At 38.5% G+C, this 26,043-nt stretch overlaps 1 protein-coding gene across 4 annotated transcripts in view; it reads right to left on the bottom strand.

Moving 5' to 3' along the window:
* The window catches only part of RNLS (renalase, FAD dependent amine oxidase), a 332,787-nt gene that overhangs the window by 90,197 nt on the left and 216,547 nt on the right, over positions 1-26,043 (bottom strand). For 3 of the 4 annotated variants that reach the window (XM_053663986.1, XM_037156646.2, XM_037156645.2), the window contains exon 6: positions 16,817-16,992. In XM_053663986.1, coding sequence (XP_053519961.1) covers positions 16,817-16,992 — 176 coding nt within the window. Of the gene's footprint in view, positions 1-16,773; positions 16,993-26,043 lie in introns of all 4 variants that reach the window. The other variant, XM_053663985.1, reaches the window with a different exon arrangement.

Genomic DNA, 26,043 nt, shown 5'->3' with positions numbered 1-26,043 from the left:
AACCATATGACTTCACTCATATTTGGGGTATAAAACTGAAAGTAACAAATGAACAAGTGAAAAAACAAATAAAAACTCATAGATACAAAAAAAAACAGTATAATGATTTTGAAGAAAAGGGGTTGGGGGAGGTAGAAAATGGTAAAGGGAGTCAGATAACGGCAACAGAAGGAGATGTGACTTTGAGGGGTGAACGCACAGTGCAACGTTCAGATGGTGGATTGTAGAATTGTGCACTTGAAACCTGTATGATTTTATTAACCAACATCACCCCGATAAACTTAATAACATTTTTTAAAAATTAGAAAAGAAAAAGATGGGACTTCACTATTGTATCAATGGTGAAAAATACTATTGATCCCTAAGCAAATTTCCATGATAGAGGAAAGAAAGATCTGACAAATCAAAGTTGAATATAGACTTTTTTTGAGAGCACAAAATGTTTTCTATTGGCTAAATTAAAAATGTAATGTTTCCACTCCTTCCTTTTATTTTTCAAAAGTCCCTAAAGGGTTTGATGCAAATGCAATAAAATATTGCAGATTCCTTTACACTTAACTCACCAAACTGCGTGTGGTAAGAGATAGCCAATGTTTAAAAGCCTTTATGAGAAAGCTATAAGGCAGTGTCTCACTCATTTTTGTATTCCCACTATTTGTCACTCCCTAATACATGGTTAATGTGGAATGAATGTATGCCTGCAGGACAAAACAACAACACCAATGCAAATTTTTTGTGGCATTCTTTTTTTTATTGATTATGCCATTACAGTTGTTCTATTCCCCCCCTTCATTCCCCTCCACCCTGCTTCCCCCCGCCCCCACCATTCCCCTTCAGTTTATGACCATGTGTCTCAAGTTCTTTAGATTCTATATTTCCCATACTATTCTTGCCCCCCTATCTATTTTCTACCTACCGTCTATGCTAATTATTCTCTGTACCTTCTCCCCCCTTCTCCTTCTCCCACTCCTCTATTGCTAACCCTCCATGAGATCTTCATTTCTATGTTTCTGCTCCTGATCAGGCTGTCCTTTTAGTTTGCTTTTGTTTTAGGTATGGTTGTTAATAACTGTGAGTTTGCTGTCCTTTCACTGTTCATCTCTTTTATCTTCTTTTTCTTAGGTAAGTCCCTTTAACATTTAACATAATAAGGGCTTGGTGATAATGAACTCCTTGAATTTGATCTTATCTGAGAAGCACTTTATCTGTCCTTCTATTCTAAATGAAAGTTTCGCTGGATAGAGTAATATTGGTTGTAGGTCTTTGGATTTCATGACTTGGAATACCTCTTTCCAGCCCCTTCTTGCCTGTAGGGTCTCTTTTGAGAAATCTGCTGACAGTCTGATGGGAACTCCTTTGTAGGTGACTGTCCCCTTATCTCTTGCTGCTTCTAGAATCCTCTCCTTCATTTTAATCTTGGCTAATATAATGATGATGTGCCTTGGTGTGTTCCTCCTTCTTCTTTGGGACTCTCTGAGCTTCCTGGATTTCCTGGAAGTCTATTTCTTTTGCCAGATTGGGGAAATTCTCCTTTATTATTTGTTCAAATAAGGTTTCCACTGGTGGCTGTTCCTCTTCCCCTTCTGGTATCCCTATAATTCGGATGCTGGAGCGTTTAAAGGTGTCCTGGAGGTTCCTAAGTCTCTTCTCATTTTTTTGAATTCTTGTTTCTTCATATTTTCCTGTTTGGCCATTATTTTCTTCCTTCTGGTTCACTCCCTTGATCTGAGTCCCAGTTTCCTCTTCATCACTATTGGTTTCCTGTGCAATTCCCTTCATTTCAATTAGTTTAGCCTTCATATATTCCTCTAATTTGTGACTAAAATCAACAAGTTCTCTGAGCATCCTAATCACCAGTGTTTTGAACTGTGCATCTGAAAGTTTTGCTATTTCTTCGTTGCTTAGATTTATGGGCTCTGGGGCTTTGAGATCTTCTTGAGCCATTTTTGGTCTGTTTGCACCCATTAATTAAGAGGAGCAGAGCGTTAGGTGTTTACCAGGGCAGGGTTGCCCAGGTTGCTGGGCTGTGACGCTGTATGTGGGGGCGGGGTCAGAGTGGGGAAATGGCGGCCCCCTCTGCTGCCTCTCGCCACTGGGGCCTGCTCCGTCCCGTCTCACTGCCCAGTCCCTCACTGGTCTATCTGCGCATGAATGTGGGACCACAGTCAACCCGCCGCCCTGTGCCCTCGCTGGGTCTGTGGTTGCTCACTGGGTCGCTCACTGGGTCCGCCCCTTGCAACCCCACACCTGGGATCCGCGCGTCTGAGTCCGTCTGACCGAGTTTTCCTGTGCTACCCCGCTCTGCCAGCTGCTGCTTTCGCCTCTCTTACAGGTCAGGCTGAAGAATTTGTTGTTATCAGACTTCCGAAAAGTTCAATTTTCTGTGTTCTGGCTATGTTTTCTGTTGCTAATATTTTGTTGTCTCTAAACTTGGTTGTGGGAGAAAGCACGGTGTCTCCACCTATTCCTCCATCTTGGCGGAAGTCCCTGCAAATTTTTGAAAGTTTTAAATTCTCAGTGTTCACATGGTCTTTACTGTGGTGGATTTTTTTCCCTCTACGAAAATAATTTACTTTGGTTTCTCAGTCTCTACATTTTTGTTTTTCTTTCTGAATTGCCAAGTTATTAGGCTCTTATTTTAACACACGTGATACCATGCTGTTCTACCCCGATTCCTGGGCAGATGCACTGTCCAGGAGACAACTACTTGTGCATTCTGGTACCCACACCCCTTGCTCTGACACTTACATCACCGCCCCTGACAAGCTGAATTCTCTGCCTGCAGCTCCTGTTTTGTAGCCTGCAGGCAAAAGCACCAGGAATATTTGAATCACCCTGAGTTTCAAATAGGAAGTGAAGATAGATTCTTAGGTAATTAACCCTTGTTTCATAAAAATTCCTTGAAAGGTGTATAAAATATAACTAGACAGATGGCAGATATACAGATGTTTGCCTTTCTTCCCAAGGACCGGGAGACCGTGCTATCTCCACAGCTGGTGGCAAAGCTGCAGCACACCTGCATGGATAAACAGTCTAAATAATCCTCTAAATACTTTTTCTCTGGGAGATGGCAAACACAATCTTAAAAGCTATAGGTGTCAGAGAGAAAAAAAATTGGCGGGTGATCTAGGCAGTTGATGATGTCTATATCTTTTTTAAATTCTTAAAATAGTCAACTCTCAATGCTTTGATTTTTGTGGCACAGCCAGAAATCATATACATATGGAATATATTTGTTATATTGTTAGAAAAAGTGATGATAAGAATTATTTATTAAGCATACATTGCATATTAGTGAAGATAAGTGAGATCCAGAACTAGCATCAATAATGATAAATTGGGAGTGTTGATTTTACCATTGGAAATATTTTTAGGTATATTTCCTTAAAAATATTGTACCTCTTTGGGCTCCTGATGTTTGAGATTCTCAGTCCTCTATTATGTTATGTTATAGTGCTGAATATTCATAAAAAGCTTTATCAACACATGGGTGGTTTTCTGCAGAGATGGTACATTTTTATTTTTATTTTTTATTTTTGTTATCTTTTTTCCCGATTTTTAATTAGTTCTTATGTTTTATAAGAACCAATTTCATCTTGCCTCTGTTCTACTCTTCTCTCCAGTGTTCTATTATATTTAATGGTGACTTCATAAACTCATTTTTTGTTGTGCATTAGGGAAAGGTTTGCTTGTGTTGTGGGTTCCTGGCTCCAGACAGAGCTCTGTCTCTGATACTACAAAGCGCCGCTATAAAATTACTATTGGTTGGAACACCCTAGGTGTGAAGAGAGTGATGTGGTTCGGTCAATTCTCAGTGGAGCTTTTCACTTTATTGGTATTTGTCTATTCAATTTGAATAAACCTTTGGGTAGATGCAGGCAGAACGTGCCACAAATCATTTATATGATCCATGTAGCAGCTTTAGTGAGCTCAAACTGCTAAGGACATACTTTGCTGAAATTGTATATTCAGTTGCTGAAGTCTACACTGAATCCATTCAGATCTAGTCTATCTTTTAATGTCCTGAAAACACGGGAGCAGTCTGTTTTGATGAGGATTTGTTCAGAACAAGCACACAATAAAGAAAGAAATACTGTTTCCTCTAGTACCATTGCAGTAATAATGGACAAAACAACTGGTATTACACTACTCTGTAGAGTTTTTAATTTAGTAGAGAATTGTTCTGTCCTTCAGCAAGTTTTAGTATACTCACTCATTAACCCTTCAAATATCTGTTGTGCTTCCAGTATTTGCTGAGCACTGTGTACAGTGTCACAGTACAGAGAGCAGTTCCTAGGAATAAGGTGATTTAACACACTGGAGTCCTTTTGTTTTCATTTAAATGTAAATGTTGCACCACAGTCTCAACGAATCCAAGTGTTTGGGATCCTAGGATGCAGATGGCAAAAATGCTTTTGATCGTGAGTCTAGAGATAAACCTGAAATCATCTTTCCTACTCAGATGAGCCTAATCACGCCTTCTCCTCATTTAGATTAACAGCTGCTTAATTTCCCAGTAATTCAACCTTTCGTCATCCCTTCTCCCATTCTCTCTCCCTTCCTCTTCCTGACGACCCAGAAACATGGTTGTTTCTTTATGGTTCTCATTCACATTGAAGGAACGTAATAGTTTTTTGTTTCGGCTGTGCAGTTACGGCAGAAAGACTGTAACCATTTTGATCTTTGTTTTAGAAAGAACCTTCTTTCTACTTCTAACACTGTGAAAATAAAAGGGTCAAGGTCTATACTCCTCAGAGAGAAAATAATGGAGGATAAAAACAAGTGGTTTTAAATCAGTTTAACTTGGGAATAATTTATATACATTAAAATTTACTCTTGTGTGTGCTGTTCCAAAAATTTTGACACAACATAATGGAGAGGTCTGACTAGGTCTCTGGGGTGCCAATGAACCCTGATCTGGCATGAGAGGCTGCTCTCCCTGGAGAAGGGAGGGGTCAGAGAAAACCCCAGGGTGGTTGATTGAAGCTGCGGTGGGGGCATGAAAGGCCTCCTTAGCCCTGGGTAGGGTCAACAACTAACATGGCTCTTGATACAGCTTGCACAGAGCAGGTGGGTTGAAGGGTCACAATACATGTTTATCATGAAGGTGAGCATGGCAATGCCCCACCCAAAGCAGAGAAGCTGTGCCCCTGTGGGCGGCTAGAAACCCTCCTACCCACTTCTGGATCACAGTGGCAGGAGGAGGGGCAGAGACACTCTGTGGATGCCAGCCATTGACATTTTTGCCTTGGATTTTGGGGTGAAAGATTTAAAATGGGGGGCATGTGGAAATTGCCCTGTTTGTGTTCCCCTCTCCATGCCTGGTTGGGGGGCCCGGAGTGTTCATGGGATGGATGGATGCTGGCCCTGCTTTCGGCTCTCCCTTGCCCTGATAGCATGATTGGGAGCAGCCTTGGTAAGATGTGCACCTCGCTGGTGGCGACCCACAGGGCGCTCTGGCCCTGCAGTGCTCAGCATGGCCCAGACCTCTTCCAGTCTCTTGCTCTGAGAGCAGCACACAGATGTGCACGGAGAGGACTTTTGCTGGCTCCACGAGTGTGAGCAGCCTTGTGTGCCAGGGCCCTGTGGATGGAGCCCCTCTCACAATCAGCTGCAGTGATCTGGCAGCACCCTGGCCAGGGAAAGGGAGAAAGCTGCAGCAGGCCAGTGGAGATGCCTGCCCCACAAGTGTGCACTCCAGAGAGAGAGAGACACAGACAGCCTGGGGCTGGACAGATGCAGCAGCCTTGGACTTCCAAAGAACTGATAAAAATGGAGTGGGGTCTCTGGGCATGGATTTGGATTTGACTCTTTTTGGGAAGAAGAGGATTTCTGTGTTTTGCAGAAGAAGATGGCTTGGAGCAGGGGAGCCCCCACCTCTGCCAAACTGGGCAACCTGTTATTAAAAAACCTTTTTCTTCCTCTCTCCAAGTAATTGTGTTATATTTGTGTATGAAGGCAGGTGGCTGAATCCCACTTCGTTCAGTAACTAAAGCACATGGTTGTTTACTACCACTGTAAACAATCAGATTTCCATCAACATTCCCCTTGCCCCTTTGTAATTAATTCTCTTGTCCCAGTCAACAGCTCTAGGCAACCAGTGATCAGTTTTCTGTCCCTATAGAATTTTCAGTTCTCAGAAGCCATACACATAGAATAATACACTAGGTAGTCGCTGAGTCTGGCTTCTTTCACTTAGATAATGCTTCTGAGATTCACTCATGCTATTGCAAATATTAGTAATTTGTTTCATTTTATTACTGAGCAGTTTTCATTGCTGGATGTCTAACAGGTTGTTCATTTACTAGGTGATGAATATTCAGGTTATTTCCAGTTTGGGGCAATTATTAATAAAGTTGTGGGGAACATTTGCAAATAGGATTTTATGTGGTTATATGCCTTTATTTCTCTTGGGAAAATCCCTAAGAGTAACTTTGCTGGGTCATATGGTTAGCATACATTTAATTTTGTAAGAAACTATGAACCTGTTTCTCCAAGGGGCTGTGCCATTTTGCATTCTCACAGTGCAGGTGAGAACTCAGTGGTTCCACACCCTTGCTCGTATTTGGTGTCTTCAAAGCTTTTGATTTGAGCCATTCTACTAGGTGCATCATAGTCCTCACTGTAGTTTTAATTTACAGTCCTTTAGTGACCAGTGATGTGCAGCATTTTTATCGCCATCCGCCTCTCTTTTTTTATTGTGAGTGGTAAAATACACACAACACAAACTTTTTTGTTACTAATAGCCACTGGCAAATACTTACCTGCTTTCTGTCTCCATGAATTTGCCTATTCTGGATATTTTGTGTAAATGGAATCATTCAGGAAACCAGCTTTTGTGTCTGGTTTCTTTCACTTAGGATAACATTTTCCAGGTTCATCCCTGGTATAGCATGCATCCATACTTCATTGCTTTTTTTCTCCTTCAAATGTTTAATATGTGCATTTCTATACCATTTTCCATGGTTCTTGTTATCAGAAAGACATTAAACACACATTTCCCATATAATGATTAATTTTTTGAAACTGAGGTTAATTTATTTCTTTCTGTGGCTAATATTCCATTTAATAGGCATTACACATTTTGTTTATCCATTCATCAGCTGATGACCAATTAGTTTTTTCCCACCTTTGGCTGTTGTGAATAGTGCTGCTATAAATATTTACCTATATGCTCTAAATGCTATAAATACACATTTTTTGTTGAATGAATGTTTTTTAGTGTTTTTGGGTACACACCTAGGAGTGGAATAGCTTGGTCATTTTATAATTGTATGTTTAGCTTATTGAGAGACTGCCGAACTGTTTACTACAGTGTCTGAATCATTGCATATATCCTGCAAGGTACAAGAATCCCATTTTCTCAACTTCAACAGCACTTGTTCTTTTATTTTTTCTTCTTTAAATTATAGCCATCCTAGTGGGCGTGAAGTGGTATCTGATTGTGGTTTTAATTTGCATTTTTTAATATTTAGTGGCATTGGGCATCTTTTTGCATGTTAGTTGACCATTTGTATCTCTTCTTTGGAGAAATGCCTATTCAAGTCCTTTGACTATTTTAAAAATTGGAAATTTTTGGGGTGTTGAGTTAAAGAGTTCTTTATATTTTCTTCATGGTGAACACTTCTCAGGAAGTAATTCACAAATATCTTCTCCCATTCTATGGGTTGTCTTTTCACTTTCTTGATAATTTTGATGAAGTCGAAAACACCTATTCTTTTTTGTTGTTGCTTATGTTTTTGGTGTTACATCTAAGAAACCACTGCAAAATACAAAATTGTGAAGCTTTACTCTTATGTTTTCTTCTTGGAATTTTGTATTTTTAGCTTGTATATTTAGGTTTTTAATCTATTTTGGGGTGAACTGTTGCATGCGATGTGAGATATAAGTTTGACTTCACTCTTTTGTATGTGGATATCCAGCACTGTGTGTTGAAGATACTGCTTCCCCCCCCATTGTATGTTCTTGAGAATGCTGTCAGAAATCAGTTGACCATTATATGGGTTTATTTCTGGTCTCTTGATTCTATTCTATTGATCTATAGATCTGTTCTTATGCTTTTACCTTATTGTTTTGACTATGGTAGCTTTGTAGTAAGTTTGCAAACCAAAAAATGTGAGTCCTCCAACTTTGTGATTTTTCATGACTGTTTTGGCTATGTGGGGTCCCTTATGATCACCTTTTCTATTTTTTCAAAGGCCATTGGGATTTTGATAGAGACTCAGATACATCTGTGTATCACTTTGGGTAATATTGACATCTTAAAAATATTAAGTATTCTGATCTATGAATATGAGATGTCTTCTCATTGAAGTTGTCTTTGATTTCTTTCAGCAATGTTTTGAATAAGTTTGTCCATTTGCCAGAAAAAAATATTCAGATTATTTTCAGTTTTTATTATAGAACTCTTACAATACCATGGTTAAAATTACATCTTTTTAAAGTGAAGTAATCTTAATTCAAAAGAATATATGCATCCCTGTGTTCATTGCAGCATTATTTACAATTGCCAAGATACGGAAGTACCCATCAATAGACAAGTGGATAAAAAATACTGTGATACATATATACAACAGAATATTACTTGGCCATGTAAAAGAATAAACTCTTACTATTTGCGGCAGTATGGATAGAACCAGAGGGTATTATGCTCAGTGAAATAAGTCAGTCAGAGAAAGACAAATAAGGCGTGGTTTCACTTACATGTATAACCTAAAGAATAAAATAGACAAAATTGAAACAGATTCATAGACATAGAGAGTGGACTGGTGGTTGCCAGAGGGGAGGAAGGTTAAAGGACTGTATAAAAGGGGTGGAGAAATTAAGACATACAAGCATGTAAAGGCATGGAAAGTAGAGCATGGGGAATGTAGTCAATAATATTGCAGTAACTACGTACGGTGCCAGGTGGGTACAGGAAACATTGAGGAAAATACTTTGTGAAGTATATGATTATATAATTCCTATGCTGTATACCTGAAACCAGTACAAAATAGTGTTGGAAGTACACTATAATTGAAAATTTAAAATTAAACTTAAAAAATAAAGTACTCTTTCAAGTATTTTGCCCATTTTTAAATAATTGGGACATTTTTTTCTTATTACTGATTTGTGAGAGTTTTTATATGTTCTGGATACTAGTTTTTTATCAGATATATGTTTTTTCGAACATTTTCTCTAAGTCTGTGGTTTGTCTTTTCATTTTTGAAAATAGTATCTTTCGAAGGCATTGTTTTTAATTTTAATTAATTGGGCTTAATTAAGCCCAATTTATCAATTTATCCTTTTATGGTTTATATTTTGCATCCTATCTAAGAAATGTTTGCCAAACCCATGAACATAAAGATTTCCTCCTATGTTTGCATCTAGAAGTTTTATAGTTTAAGGTTTTTCCATTTTGCTTATGATCCATGTTTGGTTAATTTTTGTATATTGCATGCAACACAGGCTTTTGAATCTAAACTGACATGTTCTAGTTTCTATTTTGCTGGTGACTAGTTGCATAACATTAAACAAAAACATTCAACGTGATCCTTAGTTTCTCCATTTAAAGCAAAGATGGTAATATTTACTTCCTGGTCTGTCAGAGCTGTTATAAGGATCAAATAAAAAAAAGCATAAAAGTGCCTTCTAAAATCAGAGTATGAATGTTAACTATTATTATTTCTAGCTGACAGCAGTAACAGTGATTGTATAAAAACGTGTCATAGTTGGGAGAAAGCCAGGACTCAAACAGTTACCAGCAGTAGAGTAAGGTGTTTAAAAGCACTAGCTTTTAATTAGACCTGCATTTGAACTCCAGTTTTGCCACTCCCTGGAGGAAGAACCTCACACAAGGTTCTGAGCTCTCTCATTCTTAGCTTTCTTATCCATGCAATGGGGAGAGTGTATAAACTCTATTGGGTGTTTGGAGGATGAAGGAAGTTACATACAAGGCCCAATGAGCTACACAGAGTAGGAGATTAATAAATGGCATTTTTGAGACAGAGTATAAATAGATATTGTAGGTAGGTAGTAGGTAGATAGATAGATGGATAGATGGATAGACAGACAACTAATAAAATGACGATGTGGGATGTGGACTGTCATGGTGTATGGAAGTACTAGTAAGGGAGCTGCCTTTGAGCCTTTAGACTCCGGTACAATGTCTAGCACATAGTAGGAGCTAATACATGAGTGTTAAATGAAAAGATAAATATATATTATTAACTTTTAATGTGAATATAAATAGCTTTTTTTTCAACTGAACTTTTTTTTTGCTGGGTTTATATCATATTATTGATCTCTAAGTAGAACAAGTAGATTGCACTTTTGTGTAATAGGGTTAGAATAGGGCCTCTTTCTCTTATGTTGTCCATGTCCATGTAACAGTCATTAGCCAGTTTTAAGTAGTAATATTGGGTACAGATGAATATATGTAACATTTGTTTTGGAAAGATAACACAGACTCCTTTCAAAGTTTTCTATAAAGTAGTACTGTTCGAAATAATTAGTTTTTCTTAACAAGTGTGATACTGACTACATAGCAGGATAAGTCCCATGAGTACTTGAATAAAATGATTTAATTAAATGTATATGTGTTAAACATTTTATAGCACATATAATATGAGATTTTGTGAAAAGGGGAAATACATACCCATAAAACTTCAGTTAATCTATGACTGTACATCCCTAATTCAATGACCAGAATTTCTCAGCTGATGATCTCACACATATGCAGCTACCTCATAATAAGGTGAAGTAACTAGTTAATTATGTGCGAGTTACAAAAAAAGTGGGAGATTACTCCATGGACTGCTTAGGACCCATTATGTTTCCTGCTGTTGATGGATTGGGTCATGCCATAGTCCACTGATCCCAAAAGGCCCGTTTTGGCTCTTTATAATTTACTGTGATCATACAGCACATAGGCGAGAATGCTCATGGCCATAATTTCATGCCAGGAAATGTTGACTCATGGCATAAATGTGTTGAATTTACCAAACACTGGGAAATGTGCAAGTTAGTTTAGGAATGAATGGCAAGAAGCTGAAAAATCTATTAGCTTAAAAAAAAACCCAAGTGAGAAGAGTTGCTTGTGTTGAGAAGAGATCTACCATTTTTATCTCACTTTGTTGTTATATTATTCAACAGTCCCTATGGTATAACTAAGTGTCATAGCTTCTGGCATTGAAGCAGTCCTTCTGAAACATCCCTGTTAAGAATACTCTCTCCTTCATTTTAACTACTAGCTCGATGGGGTAGGTTCAGTTGTTACCATTTACAGTCCGGGTTCTTGAAATTTAGAGTTGCCATTCAGTTTCCTCAAAGGCATATGGAGAGTCAAGGTTTGAACCAAAGTCTGTTTGACTCTGAAGTTCAAGATCATAATCACAGCACATTATTAAAAATCCAGGAATTATGAATACAAATGTAGAAGAAAAGACAGGGCTGGTGGCAGAATGACCCTCACCCCCAAAAGGCATGATTTTATTGAGGAAATAAACTACTGAACAACATAACTACTATTTAAACTAAAACACAATTATTGGCTTTCAGAGTAATTATCCTAGAAGACCACATGTTTAAATACATAATGATACACTGGTCAATGTCCTTTAGGGGTACCAGTTTTGAACTGCTTTTAGATTCAGCCAAACAGCCACATTAACACAGATAAATACAAATAGCTATGCTTCTTTATTTACTGCTATAAAACATTTAAAAAATTATCAAGGTTGAGCATCCATTTTGTTAAAAAGATTTAAGTCCAAATGACTTTGATTTAAGTCCAAATGAAATTTGATCAGATCAAATTTCAATGATCTGATCAAATTTCAATGATCTGATCCAACTGATAATATGCTGAAGAATACATGTCAGTCTCTGAAAGAGATGCTCCATCTTAGTGAAATAGAAGTTCAGCTTATCAAGGCAAGTAGCTACTTTGAAAGTGACAGTCCTTCGTAGTTATAATTTTGGTATATCCCTATAATCAGTTACTGCTTTCCAGTTCCTATCTACCTACAAGAAGAAAATGAGGAAGATACAATAGAAGATGCATAGAAAGAGAAAGAAAAAATGAAATTATCAATCACCACCTGACCTTCTAATCCTGAAATTAGACATAATTACCCACCAGAAATTAATCCCATGAGGGAATAATAGATTTCAATAAGTATATGGTGGTTTCAGGCTTTTCTCTGCACACTGCCTCCTCTCCCACCAAACACAAATTGCTAAGGAAAATTCTGGCCTTCCATCAGTGCATATTTCCTTATTTCTCTTTTATTCTTTCTAACTCCTAGGGAGTTCTATGTCAGCTGAGGTATTCAGGTGAGAAGGACCTGAGGAAGTCAAAGTGGGGAATCTGCATTGAAAGGGCAAAGGCATTTATCTAAGAAGGAGAGAAAGGATAGTCAAAAGTGGAGCACAGGGCCCAGCTGGGTGTGGCCCAGTTGGTTGGAGCATCATTCAGTACACCAGAGGATTGGTGGTTCAATTCCTGGTTAGGGTATATGCCTAGGTTGTGGGTCTGAATCCCATTGGGGTGTGTATGAAAGGCAACCAATAGATGTTTCTCTCTCACATTGATTCAATTCAATGTATCACGGCCTAGGCATCAAATTGTATTAACTGGATAAACATTTATTGTTTATTTTTTATTTTTTGAAAGATTTTATGTATTTATTTTTAGAGAGAGGAGAAGGGAAGGAGAAAGAGAGGCAGAGAAACATCAGTGTGTGGTTGCCTCTTGCGTGCCTCCTACTGAGGATCTGGCCTGCAACCCAAGCATGTGCCCTGACTGGGAATTGAACCAGCAACTCTTTGGTTTGTAGGCCCATGCTCAATCCACTGAGCCACACCAGCCAGGGCCTGGATAAACATTTAAATTATGGAAAGCAAATGGGGGCTAAAGGGAAGAAAATCTGTCATTGCTTTGCTAAATTTGTTTGTACTACGGATTTATTCGAATCCCAAATGGGAGGCGCAGGGCACCTCCCAAGTCTTTCAACACGTCTTCTTTCTTCATCTGCCTCTTTCCTCCCTTAAGGGCAACTCCCACAAGAATGCATTGTTATCTTACTCAGGACAAAAAAAAAAATTGAGTGTCTTAGGAGTGGCCTTGAACAAATATTAGCCTCTAGGGTTCTATGAGCAGAGTACCAGCCTTGTCGTAGGAATTCGTTGAATACACGAGTAACCAAATGAATAAATAAAATATCTTTCACCCCACCCCCTGATGCCAGTGCGGTATGTAACATTAGAGGCGGCACCGGGCGTGGAAGAACAACATCGGGGTACAAGAAACTGACCCCCACTTTCCCACCCCCTGCCACGACACACCCTTATCTTTCTTTTTCAAACAGCAGTCATTTCCTTTGAGTGCCTTGAGCCTTGAAGGACTGATGCTCTCCCCAGAGGTTTTATGACCGGAGTGGAAGATACTGCCCCATAAAGGATAATGGGGAGATGACCCTGGATTACCCAGGTGAGCCCAATGTAATCCTAGGGCCCTTAAAGAACAAGTGAGGCAGAAGAATAGGTTGGAATGAAGTAAAGTGAGAATGAGAAGCACTTGACCCACTGTTGCTGGCTCTGAAGATGGCGGCAGGGGTCTCAAGCCAAGGAATGTGAAGTTTCTGGAAAATATACAGGCAAGAACATGGATTCTCCCCTAGAATCCGCACAGGAAGAAACATAGCTCTACTGACACCTTGATTTTGATGAGACCCATCCCGAACTCCCGAACTCCAGAACTGTAAGATAATAGATGTGTGTTGTTTTAAGCCATCAAACTTGTGTTGATAGGAAACAGCGGCAGCGAAGAGGAAACAGAGGGTCAGTGAAATGGAGTAAAGGACTCAAGAGGCAGATAGACTGGTTTTCTCATTACTAGCTGATGGGCCTTGGAGAATTTATTTCATGTCTACGAGGCTTTGTTTTCCTTGTCGCTGCACTTGGTTAAAACGCGCAATCTTTAAGGCTACGTTTGATTTGCAGTGAGATCACATCTTGGCATCGCCCAGCTCCAGGGGGCCCACACTGTGGGCGCTCATCACTGCTATCTCCCTTTCTCTTCTTCTTCCAACCCTGCGGTCACTGGGTGCCAGGATGCAGTGTGGGGATCACAGGAAGAAAAAGAAAATGGGTGTGGATAAAAAGTTAAGTCTGAGGGGTCTAGAAATGGGAATCTATACCACTGCTGCTTGGAGCATGGATGGCAGTAGTTCTGTGGTCTACCCAGGATTTCATAAAATAAGGGTATGAAGGTCAAAGAGAAAATAGGAAGGGGTAGAGTGTGAAAAGTTGGAGAAGATTTGGGTGGAACAAGACTGGGTGGAGAAAAAGGAAGAAAACATAGGGTAGAACCCAGCCTGGAAAAAAAGATGTGTGGAATCTCCCGTGCAGGGGGACTGCACCACTAATCAGAACTGTAAGAAAAACGTCAAAATCAGTTGTTCGTTCCTCTTTCTTTTTTCGGGTCCTTGTTTCTATCCCATTCTCCTCTTCAGTTTAAGCACCACGTTAGAACTTATTCACACACAAACATTATGAATTACAAAGGTAGATCTCGGGTCCTGGATGGCAAGGGAGGAGGGGTCGCTATATTCATGTCACATTCAAAGGTTAAAGTGGGCATTTTAAAAACACTGAAGAAATGGTCTCTTGGGAGTAATAACTGAGAACTAGTTAAATGTTATGGGGCCTCCGAACCTGTTTGTTTCGTTTTCTAAGCTGATGTGAGGGACTGTCTATACCTATCTAGCCAGCTCCCTTGCTAGCTATCATCCCACAACATAGGTAAGATCTCTGCTACCAGCGACAATGCTGTGTTCTGTAGAATGATGCTCAGGGTACAGGAGTGGTGGAAAATGCAAACGTCTAAGGTTGAATAACAACTCTTCCCTCTCAGGCTTTGGAGCCAATACAGGTTTCATGACTACAGAGCTGCAAGTGTCCTGGAATAATTTCAGGAGAGAACATCCAAACTGTCACAAAAATCATTGCTAGGGTTTGAATGCACTCTGTTCAAACATTTTTGTAGATACATTTTATTAATTATGCCATTACAGTAGTTCTATTTCCCCCCTTCATTCCCCTCCACCCTGCACACCCCTCCCCCACACCCCCCCTTTAGTTTATGACCACGTGTCTCAAGTTCTTTAGATTCTATATTTCCCATACTATTCTTGCCCCCCCTGTCTATTTTCTCCCCACCATCTATGCTCCTTATTTTCTGTACCTTCTCCCCGCTTCTCCTTCTCCCACTCCCCTGTTGCGAACCCTCCATGTGATCTACAGTTCTGCTCCTGATCTAACTGTCCTCTTAGTTTGCTTTTGTTTTAGGTGTGGTTGTTAATAACTGTGAGTTTGCTGTCCTTTCACTGTTCATCTTTTTTATCTTCTTTTTCTTAGGTAAGGCCCTTTAACATTTCATATAATAAGGGCTTGGTGATGATGAACTCCTTGAACTTGACCTTATCTGAGAAGCACTTTATCTGCCCTTCCATTCTAAATGAAAGCTTTGTTGAAACATTTTTTAAAATTAAATTTTGTGATTGTGCACAACTTTGAATAGGTCATTTGGTAGTAAGGTCCCATCTATTCCTACAACACAGTGAATTTTAGGAAATGAGTAGATTTTTAAGTCATATTTTTGATTTATTAAATTATGTTAAGGAAGCCACAGAAAAAATTCAGAAACCATTCTTTCTTTGGAGGAATATTTATCAACTGCAAAGTGACTTGCTGTGTAACAGATGTAGCTTCATATCATAGGCGAAGATTATTTCCCTGACTTTTTCAAGTCAACCTAAAACTGAATTGATATCACTTAAAGACATTAGCTGTTGCGATTTTTCTATGCTTAATTAAAAGGAAAAAGTTGTCTTCTAAAGTGACCCTGACATGTTTAAGTAAATATTTTCCCCAAAGTTTTACTGTATAATTTACCTGGAGAGGATATGACTAAATACATAACCCTGCAGCAGTGTTAGGAAGTAATTTACAATTTCCCATTTCCTCTGATTTTGGAAATCCCTTTAAAACACACAAAATCTACTGCTCTTTCTCACCACGCCACTTTTCCTAAAGGCTTCCCAGCTTAGAGAGCCAATAGCCCCAGGGGCTGGCGACTCTTAGGGAGAGATGGACAACCCTCTGTGTCCTTTCCCCTCCTGCCCTCTGCTCCCCTGTCCCCAAATAACTTCACAACCAAGTTTACAGATCAAAAGGCTTTTTCTAGGAATACTCACAAACTTCTACGGAAATATGCAGAGGCCTTCAGAAAAGTCAACATTTACTTAGTGTTAAAGAGCTTTAAGTTTGAACTGTAGTGAGATCAGCAGGTTTATCTAACCCTGAAAAACGGCCGAACAAGCTGATCTGTGCTGGTATTCATCCTTCTCCCACAAAGACCTCCGCTGGCGGTAGTCAGAACCGAAGTGGGAACTAATAAAAATGAAAACTGTGGCGGCAAAATACACTTATGAGGTTAATTTGACGTATTGCAAAAACTGGGGAGGTTGTAGTGGTTTCTACATAACCACAGTACTACTGATTTAGAAAAACCCCAGGGAAACAGCTGCGTTTTGACATATAACTTGCCTTGCTTGCATAGGAAACCCTGGATTTTCAGGCTGTGTGTTTTGAGATGCTAAAATTTAAACATTAGGTTGGGGAAAATTGTATGCATCTCGTATTGGGAAATAACAGGATGATAAAACCTGCAGAAGTTTACACTTATGCATTAGGCAAAGGGGGAAAAAAAGTAAAGTCAGTTCTGCTGACCTGTTAAGAAAGCTGTGCTTGTACTACTGGATTTCATGATTACCTGTGAATGTCTCCATTTCTGGCATTTGACAGCAACTGGCTGAGGCAGGCCTGGCAAAATGTTCTCCAGCTGCTGGAAGATTAACTCCTGCACATCCTCCGTGCTGTGTTCCAAGTGTGCAACTCCAAATGCAACAGTGGTGTGAATCACAAGGGAAGGCCCGACTGCCGATGATGCTGGCATAGGAGGAACATAAAGATACATTTTAAGAGGGTAACATGGTAGGGTCTCCCAGCATCTCAATACAGATTTAAGACTTGATTACCATAAACAGACAATAAATTGAGGGAAAACAGATTCTAATCTTCGAAGCATAAAACTAGGCTATTTCTGAAATTCAAAAATCAAGCTTCTCTGAAGAGGAGGAGAAATTCATGATATATTTTAGAGAATAAATTTCTAGGTCTTGCTAAAGAATGGGAAGGAAGGGTACCTGATACGTACTGCCTTGGGTATAATCAAATTTATTTGCATGTTCATCTTCTCTCATCTGCTACATTATAAACTCTTCTGGGCAGGAACCATTTCTTACATATAGTCTATATTCTCCTTAAATTCAAAGAACAAAGCACATGTTCAAAAAATACTTATTCGTTTTTTGTTAAATGGGTTACAAAATATTTTGTTGAAATTGTTAAATGTTAGAATAAAATACCCTTACCATTTTCAAAAAAATATCAAGTTTCTCTCTAAAAACAGGCTTGATTTCCTAATAGTTTCCTTTGTCTCTTAAGTAGCATTAAAAATAAGTCTGCCTCACTTCTAACATAGAGTTCCTTTCCAGTTTTGTTTGCCACTGAATTTTTTTGCTATAATTCACAATTACAAATAATGAATGTCTGCTCCATATCTTTGACTCTTTAGCAAAATATATGAAAATCAAATAAAATTCAAAGTTGCAAGCAAAGCAACTGAGGCATTTATAAAAGACAGACTTGGCAGGAATGTTAACAAGAGTTTGCCTGCTATTCTTGTTTGCTTGAGTCGTGGAGAGGAGAAAGTTGAGGGAAAACAATAATAGATCTGAAATGCATGAAATAGTAGCAAGAAATTGGTGCTCCCCCCTGCTGAGAGAAGAGAACATTAAATCTTGTAAGTTACTGACAGGGGTTGGCAAACCTGGTTCTGAAAATTCTTTAATTTGGGATTCTAAAGACAATGATCTATTTGAGGTAGGTGTGTATAATTTTACACAGAAAAAATTGAACAACATATGCCACCTAACCTCTTTGTACTTCAAGGCTTTTTGGATTTTATATAAAATCAGAATGTTAGGTTTTATTAAATAAAATCACAGTGCATGTGAAGTGTTCGGCATTTTCTAGCTCAGAGTAGGTGCTTCATAAATATAAGCTATGGGAATAGAAACAGTAAATCTGATATATATAAGAGAAAAGTTCCCATGGTGTTGCCCAAATGATAGGTATGAGTTATTTTTTGTAAAATACTTCATTTTTCCATTGCTTTCTGCTCTGAGAAGCCTCGATTATGAATTTGACACAATGTCACAAGGGAAGAGCACCCCAAAATGCTGTAAGCATTTTAAAATAACCTGGCTGGTGTAATTCAGTGGATTGAGCACGGGCCTGTGAACCAAAAGATGTTCGATTCCCCGTCAGGGCACATGCCTGGGTTGCAGGCCAGTTCCCAGCAGGGATGTACCAGAAGCAACCATACATTGATATTTCTCTCCTTCTCTCCTTTCCTTCCCTTCTAAAGATAAATACATTTTAAAAAGAAAGCAATTCTTTAAAATAAATAAATAAAATAGAGTGCTTTCTAATACGTGTGAGGTGGGGGTTGGGACTTTAGAGCATGTTCAGTGAATGCAATGGGGAAGGGATCGTCCACTGTCTTCACAGCACCTGGAATGACTCGAAAGCATAAATCAAGGGACTATCTCTTTGAATGTTCAAGATTTAACCTGTCAGTGTAGACTGTAGAGGGCACCACACAGAGGAAAGGACCAAGGAGTGCAAAATCTCAAATTCTTTCCCTGAATCCCACCACAGTGCAATCTATTGTGTATTTTCACAAGGAGTTATTGATGCTATCAGTTAATAAATTCAGGGAGGCTTGTTCATAGCAAGGGGTGTCAATACCACCACTCTTCCACGAGGTGCCAAATCTTCCCAGAGACAGCGAAAGCTACTGGGTCAGCATTCTGCAGCAGGAGAGTTGGGGTTCTGAGTTGACTTATCTATGGCAGGCTTCAGAAAAAAGGGAATGCTATCTGTGTGCTGAGAATCGAGAGCTTGCACTGACCCAGCCATTTATTCTAGGGGAACTCATAAAATTACTAAGGGCAGTAATGGTGCATTGCCAGGTTTCTCTCATTTACATTAGCTATCCACTCCAAGGAGAGCAATAAAAAAGGAAATTTAAGACCCAAAATGAGACAGTTCTTGCATAACAATGAGAGAACAACCTAGCTACTTGTTTGTTTGTTTTTTAATCAGATATTTTTTGGAGAATTTAGATTAAAAACTGAATAGACTCAACCTAAAACAGTGTGTTTTAAGATAAAGCTCCCCTACCTCCCAAATTAAAGGGTATTTTTAGAAGCAAAAGTTCAAAAATACAGTCAACTAGAGTTTAAATGTGACCAAGATTTGGAAACTGAGCATTAAAAATAAAGCCACACATATGGTAATAGGATTCACCACGTAAATTCAGCATAATCATTATTCCTTGGTCACTGAGAAGGTAATGATGTTATCTTTTTCTTTTTCTTTTTTTTATTCAGTTTAACAAGCAATGCAATTTGCTTTTGGCATTTCAAATGTAAAGTTCATAGTAAGTTGACAACTATTTCTGTATGTTGGGAGGTGAATGGCTTTAGTCAGTAGATATTTGAACCTTTGCATCCTTAATAGCTCCATGGTCTTAGACAATTTAATCTCCCAGGCTTTGCTTTCTTCCATGAATTAAAAGGGAATATTACAACTTACCTTATAAGACTGTTATAAGGATTAAATGTCAGGACACATAAAAGCCTTTTTTCAAGTATAAAGTGTTACACAAATGTGAGGCATTCATAGATAATATTCTTTTTATCTTTTTGACATCTATGCTGTAGTGAGAGCAGTTTTAGAAAGGAATAACAGAGTTGACTCCTCTCAAAGTATTCAGATTGATTATGCAACAGAACCACTGGTTCTATTGCCTGCTGCCAGTAAGAACCACAACTCCCAAAGCTAGAGTCTTATGAAAAGGAAAGGAACTATTTATTCAAAAGTTATACAGGTTTAGAATAAAGGCGGAATTCTGCTGTTACATCTCACTCCCTTTAGAAACAAAAAGACACCCATAAACACACAGTCCTGCCTGCACTACCCCTTTGCCAAACCAGGCCAGTGAGAGTACTGTCTTGCAGCAAAAGAAATAAAAGTCTGTAGCTTAGCTGGGGAGATTTCTGTCTGTATTCTGGCTTCTTCCAGTCGTCTGGGCTCAGCTAGTAAGGCTCCTTCTCTTAATCTAAAACCATATCTTCACGGTGAGCTGCTGGGGGTCCTTCAGCATTCTTTCAAACCACATGGTCAAGACCTGCTTCTCTGCTCCCAAACCTCATGGCTGAGAGACAGAGAGCCTCTCATGGCTCCCGTACTCTCCTTCCCATAGGGTCCAGAGCTCTAGCAGGGCAGAGAGAGAGAGAGAGAGAGAGAGAGAGAGAGAGCGAGCACAGCTGCCCCCACACTTGGGTTTGAATCCTGGCATAGATATTCCTCCATAACCCCATTTCTGACTCCTCCCACACGGGGCTACACCTGCCAGCACTCTGGTCTCTTCTGCCTTTCTTGGCTGCCATTCTTAGTCTGGGCAAGCATGGCCCTGTGATGTAGCAGCTGACCACCTTCCTGCTCTGGAGCAGGTGCAGCAAGCCCCTCCAGCCAGGGCTACATCACACGTTAGAGTCATGTCCATCTCTTTGGCTCTGAGCTGGCACAGCTATTTAGCATTACTAAAACACTGGCCAAGTTCTTTGGATATGCAAAGTAACTCTCAATGGCCCTGTTCTGTTCCCTCATCCCCCAAGCAATAGCTCTGGGGGTTTTCTCTGTTTTGGAGGAGACCTCTAGGCTCAGCACCCGTTACAATTATTCTATCAACTCCCCACGAAGAGTGTCAAACTGTTTCTGGGTACTGGCACAGACTATTTTTTTGTTTGTTTTTTATTGCGGTAAAATATACATACCATAAAAAATTTCCATTTTAACCTATTTTAAGTGTGTAGTTCTCTGGCATTAAGTACACTCACATTGTCCCACAATCATCGCCACCATCCATATCCAGAACTTTGTCTTCTCCAACTGACACTCTATAGCCATTAAACACTAACCTCTCACACTCCCCTTCCACTAGCCTTTGTCAATCACCATTCTACCTCTGTCTCTATAAATTTGACTATTCTAGATACTCACGTAAGTGGAATCAAACAATATCAGTCAAACAGTTTTGTGACTGGCTTATTTCACTTAGCATGATGTTTTCAAGGTTCATCTATTTTGTAGTATATGTCAATTTCTTTTCTTTTTAAGACCACATGATATTCCACTGTATGTATATACCACATCTTGTTCATGTACTCATCCACAGAAGCAACTTGTGTTGCTTTGACCTTCTGGCTATTGTGAATAATGCTATTATAAACATGGGTGTACAAATACCTGTCTGAGTGCCTGCTCTTACTTCTTTTAGGTAAATAGCCAGAAATGGAATTGGTGAATCACATGGTCATTCTGTGCTTCATTTTTGAGGAATAACCTTACTCTTTCCCACAGTGGTCGCATCACTTTTTCATTCCAACCAGCAAAGCACAAAGGGTTTAATTTCTCCATCTCCTTGCCCACATTCGTTACTTTATTTTCTTTTTCATAATAGCCATTTTAATGGCTATGAAGTAGGGAGAGTTTTAGTTTACAATTTTGGAAGGGGGTCCAGACACTGAAAGCTGATGATAACCATAGCAGCAGCCCTGGCTGTGACAGCAGCATGATCATCTCTGTTAACAGAACACTGAGATACAGAAGACTCTCACTCGAAATACAGTAAAGAGCTGCAGACATTACCTATCATCCCAACAGACACTAAAATTTGTTTTGAAGTAAGTACACTAGGTGCCTCAGATCCATGGCCATGTTAACCATAACATTAACAGGTTAAACTTGCTCTTGTGTGTTGTGTGCCACTGAGTGAGCTCCGACTCCTGGTGTGGGGTCCACAGCGTCCTGTCCTCGACAGCATGGCTCATGTAGACTCATGACTATGGCTTCTTTTGCAGAGTCAGTCCATCTCATATTTGTCTTCCTCTTTTCCTACTGCCTTCTATTTTTCCATCTCTACTGTCTTTTCTAAAGAAGCCGGCCTTCTTGTGAAGCCTGAAGCAGGCCAGCTTCAGTTTTGTCGTTTTTGCCTCCACTGATGTTCAGGTTTGATTTGCTCCCGGACCCGCATGTCCCTCTTTCTGGGACATGTAGAGCTTGCACCTGGGTACCTGTAGAGCTCATCTACGGCACACCATTTCAAGTGGATCAATTGTCTTCCTATCTGCCTTCTTTACCGTCCAGCTTTTATATCTGTTCATAGTAATTGGGAACACGAGGATGTGGATGGTCTTACCCTTGGTTTCTAATGATGCATCTTTGCTCTTGGTAATCTTTCCTAATTCTTCTATTACTGCCCTTTTGAGTCTCAGCTTTCTCTTGCTTTCTTGGCTCAGTCTCCACTTGATTTAATGACTAAACTTGCTTAGTTAAAGACAAATATTGTCATACTGGGTCAAGAAAATAACATCTAACTATATGCTCCTTCCAATTAAATACATTTTTAAAACAAATCCTATTTTTTAAAATACATTTTTAAAACTCAATTATATGAAGTCAAAAAATGTGATCTGTATGATACTATAAGATTTGTTAAATGGTTTCACACAGTCAGTTTTCAAGTGTTACATGCATGTGTGAATATCATTTTCTAGATGTTGAATTAACATTTGAAGTCCATTGCAGTAATTTTATTAATTGAGCAGTTCTAAATCAACTAAATTCCCATAATTTTTTTTGTGTGCTTGATCAATTACTAAAATGTTTGCTTTATATTGAAACCATGTTATTAGCTTCCTGCTATTTCCTGATGCCCTTTATGAATATGTTATGAATATCTTTCATTTAGAAGTGCTTTTAACCTTAAAGTTTATTTGTACTTTCTATTTGTTTTACCTTTCCTAAAAATTTTTTTTCAAATTTTCCTTCTTTTTTGATTAAACAATTTTTTACCCCTAATTCTATTCTTTCCCTTTACCAGTTTGGAAGTTATATGGCTTGTTTCTGTTCTTGGATTACCCACAGATTTAGTCATCTATATAAAGTCAAAAATTACCATCTTTGTCCTCCTGCACAACAGAAAAACCTTAAAATACTTTAACTCTGATTTTATACGCTTTTGTTGTTCAGGATTTACTTCTTCAGTCTTGTTTTAATACAGTCAGTGTTTGTTTATATTTATCCACAATCTCTTTCATGGATTTCATGTCTTCTCTCCAGGGTCATTTTCCTTTTCCCCAAGTATCTGCCTTTGAAGTTCTTTAATGACTTTCTCATGAAGGAAAACTCTCTCAGCTTTTGTTTCTCTAAAAATGTATTTAATCCTTGTTTATGAAAGATAGTTATCCTCCCTATAGAATAAGAGATTGAAAATATTTTCTCTTAACACTTTAAAGAAATTATTCTAATGTAGCCAGCTTTTAGTGATGCCCTTAAGAAGTCAACTCTTAATTTGATTGCAGGTTCTATGTGGGTAACTGTTCTTTTGTATCTGGTTAGTGCCATTGTTTTCTCTTTGTCTTTGGTGTTCTACAGTTTTACTTTGGTATCTTGAGGTTTGAGTTTCTTTTTGTTTACCTTTGACTTCATTGGGTTTTCTGAGTCTGAAGACTCATTTTTGTCAACGATTTTAGGAACTGTTCAGCCATTAGTTCTCCCTATTCCCTATTCCATCTTTATGGAGCTCTAATTAGAGAAACAATAGGTATTCTCATTCTATCATCACCTATTTTGTTCTCTTTTTAATACTTTCCACTTCTGTCTTTGCTAGATCCTGTGCATTTCTTCTGATTGATCTTTTAGTTCACCACTCTCCCTACGTCTGTGTTTATTTTGATGTTTAATTTGCCCTTTGAATTTCAAATTTAAATGATTTTATTTTTTATTTATAAAAGTTTTATTTTCCTAATCTTGTATAAGCAATTTTGAAGGTTGCTTTCTCCCTAGTCATACTGTCAGTGCTCTCTTTTATTTCTTTAAACATAGTATCTTACATTGAGTGTTTGGTTGTTACAAAATCTGCAGTCCCTATGAGTTTGATTCTGCTGTTTTGGATGGCTATTACCCATAATGGTGTGCTGCCTTTGATGTTGTGTGACTCTTTTTCCCCCTATTGTGGGCACATGTTCCTAAAGGGAGCCTAAAGTTCCTAGGAACTTTATCTGAGAAATTGTTTGAGGCTTAAGTTTAAAGAGTGTTCCTTTGGAGATTTACTTTAGGTTCTGTCAGATGCCTTGGGGCGCTATTGCCGTGACTGCTTTAACCAGATTTTTAGAATATACTGGCAGAATAAACTCGGGCACCAAATCTGCCTGAGGGTGAATATATGGTTTGGCATCTCAGGGCAGACATTTTCTTTCTTTTATGTTTTTTCCACTCCACCGAAAATCAGGCAGCCCCATTCTCTTCCCCTGCCAGTCAGGATGCATCCCATACAGAGACATTCTTTAAAGCCGTGAAAGTGTACCTGTCCATGCTAAAAGCCTTCAAATATTAAAGAAAAGGGTGATTTTCTTGGAAAATAGAAGTTATCAAAATTAACTCACTATTAAAAATATCAGTATTAACTAAAATACATAAAAGATTGGAAAAAAGTCAATAAATTAAAAAAAAGTGTTTAGAACCTGATTGCTTCACTTGTGATTTGTTTAAAATCATTGAGCGAATATAATGTTGGCTGTGGATACACACATCACATTTATAGACACCAACACACCAAAGTGCAGATTATTCTTCTCTTAAATAATAGGTGCATTTTTCATATTAACAGGTACAATTGAGAAACACATCATGACAATATGTATTTTTAAAAATCTATTAATATTTAATATAAATTCATAAAATATACAATATGAAAAAGGTAACTTTCTCAAAGCGAGATAATGTATCTTTTAAGGTGATGGTTTACATCACATTTTACAATTAAATAATATATCTTTTCATAGTAAAATCAGCATAAAATGAGGATGCTTCATAATACCAATGGTGTTCAATATTGCCCCAGTTAGTGTATTAAGATAAAAAAATATAAATGCAGTTTATAGTTACTAAAAAAAGGAAAATCATAGGAATAAAAACAATAGTTAACTAAAATAAAATCCATCAAATTAATTAAAAATTTTTGATATTAAATTGATTTTCCTATATGACAGCAATAACTAGCAAGAAAAATCTTAATTCTACAAGAGGGTTTTTTTTTTGAATTAGAAAAAATAATTCTAAAGGAAAAATAAGGCAATGAGATTATTTAAAACTTTTGAAAAATCAGTGGGTCAAGACTTGCTTTGCCATGTGTTTAAATGCATCATTGAAACAGCCTGGTATTGGATGACAATACTAGTCAAGGAATCAGAAAAGATACCTCTGGAAAAATAATCCTAAAATATATTAAGTTTTTAATATAGGAAAATAAACAAAGCATTGGAGGAAGATGAATTCTTTACATTGTCCTAGAAAACTGGATATACTGAAAAACATAGAGTATTCCCCTCCCTGTTCTAACCAAATTTGTCACCATTTCTGATTTCTTACTTCTGGAATCATAGGAGAAATGTACTTTCGTAGGCCACACAGCAAGGTCAAACTCACTGAGACACCCTATTCACATGCAAATACCTCAGACACCTGGTCTACCCAATAAACTTTATTTTTGGCAATATCTACCAAGGGACAAAAGTGAGGTCATCTAGTTGGACAGAAGCTGGGTCTTTCAAAGGACAGGCGTCTACGGCCAGCTCTAGATTTCACCTCTGACAAGGCAGTAGAGACTAAAGAAACAGGAGTGGCCAACACTATAGCTGCAGGGCAAGAACGTCAGGAATGGGCAAAATGCTTCTATACCTACTGATTCAATCAAATAAGCAGCACGCGGGTGGCTAGTGCAGTGTCTGGTACAGCGAGAAACTC

This window comes from Artibeus jamaicensis, unplaced genomic scaffold, assembly GCF_021234435.1.
Source record: "Artibeus jamaicensis isolate MK-2021 breed Jamaican fruit bat unplaced genomic scaffold, CSHL_Jam_final contig_332, whole genome shotgun sequence".
NCBI lineage: Eukaryota > Metazoa > Chordata > Mammalia > Chiroptera > Phyllostomidae > Artibeus > Artibeus jamaicensis.
The sequence above is the reverse complement of the archived record's forward strand: the minus strand, read 5'-3'. Positions and strand labels throughout refer to the sequence as shown.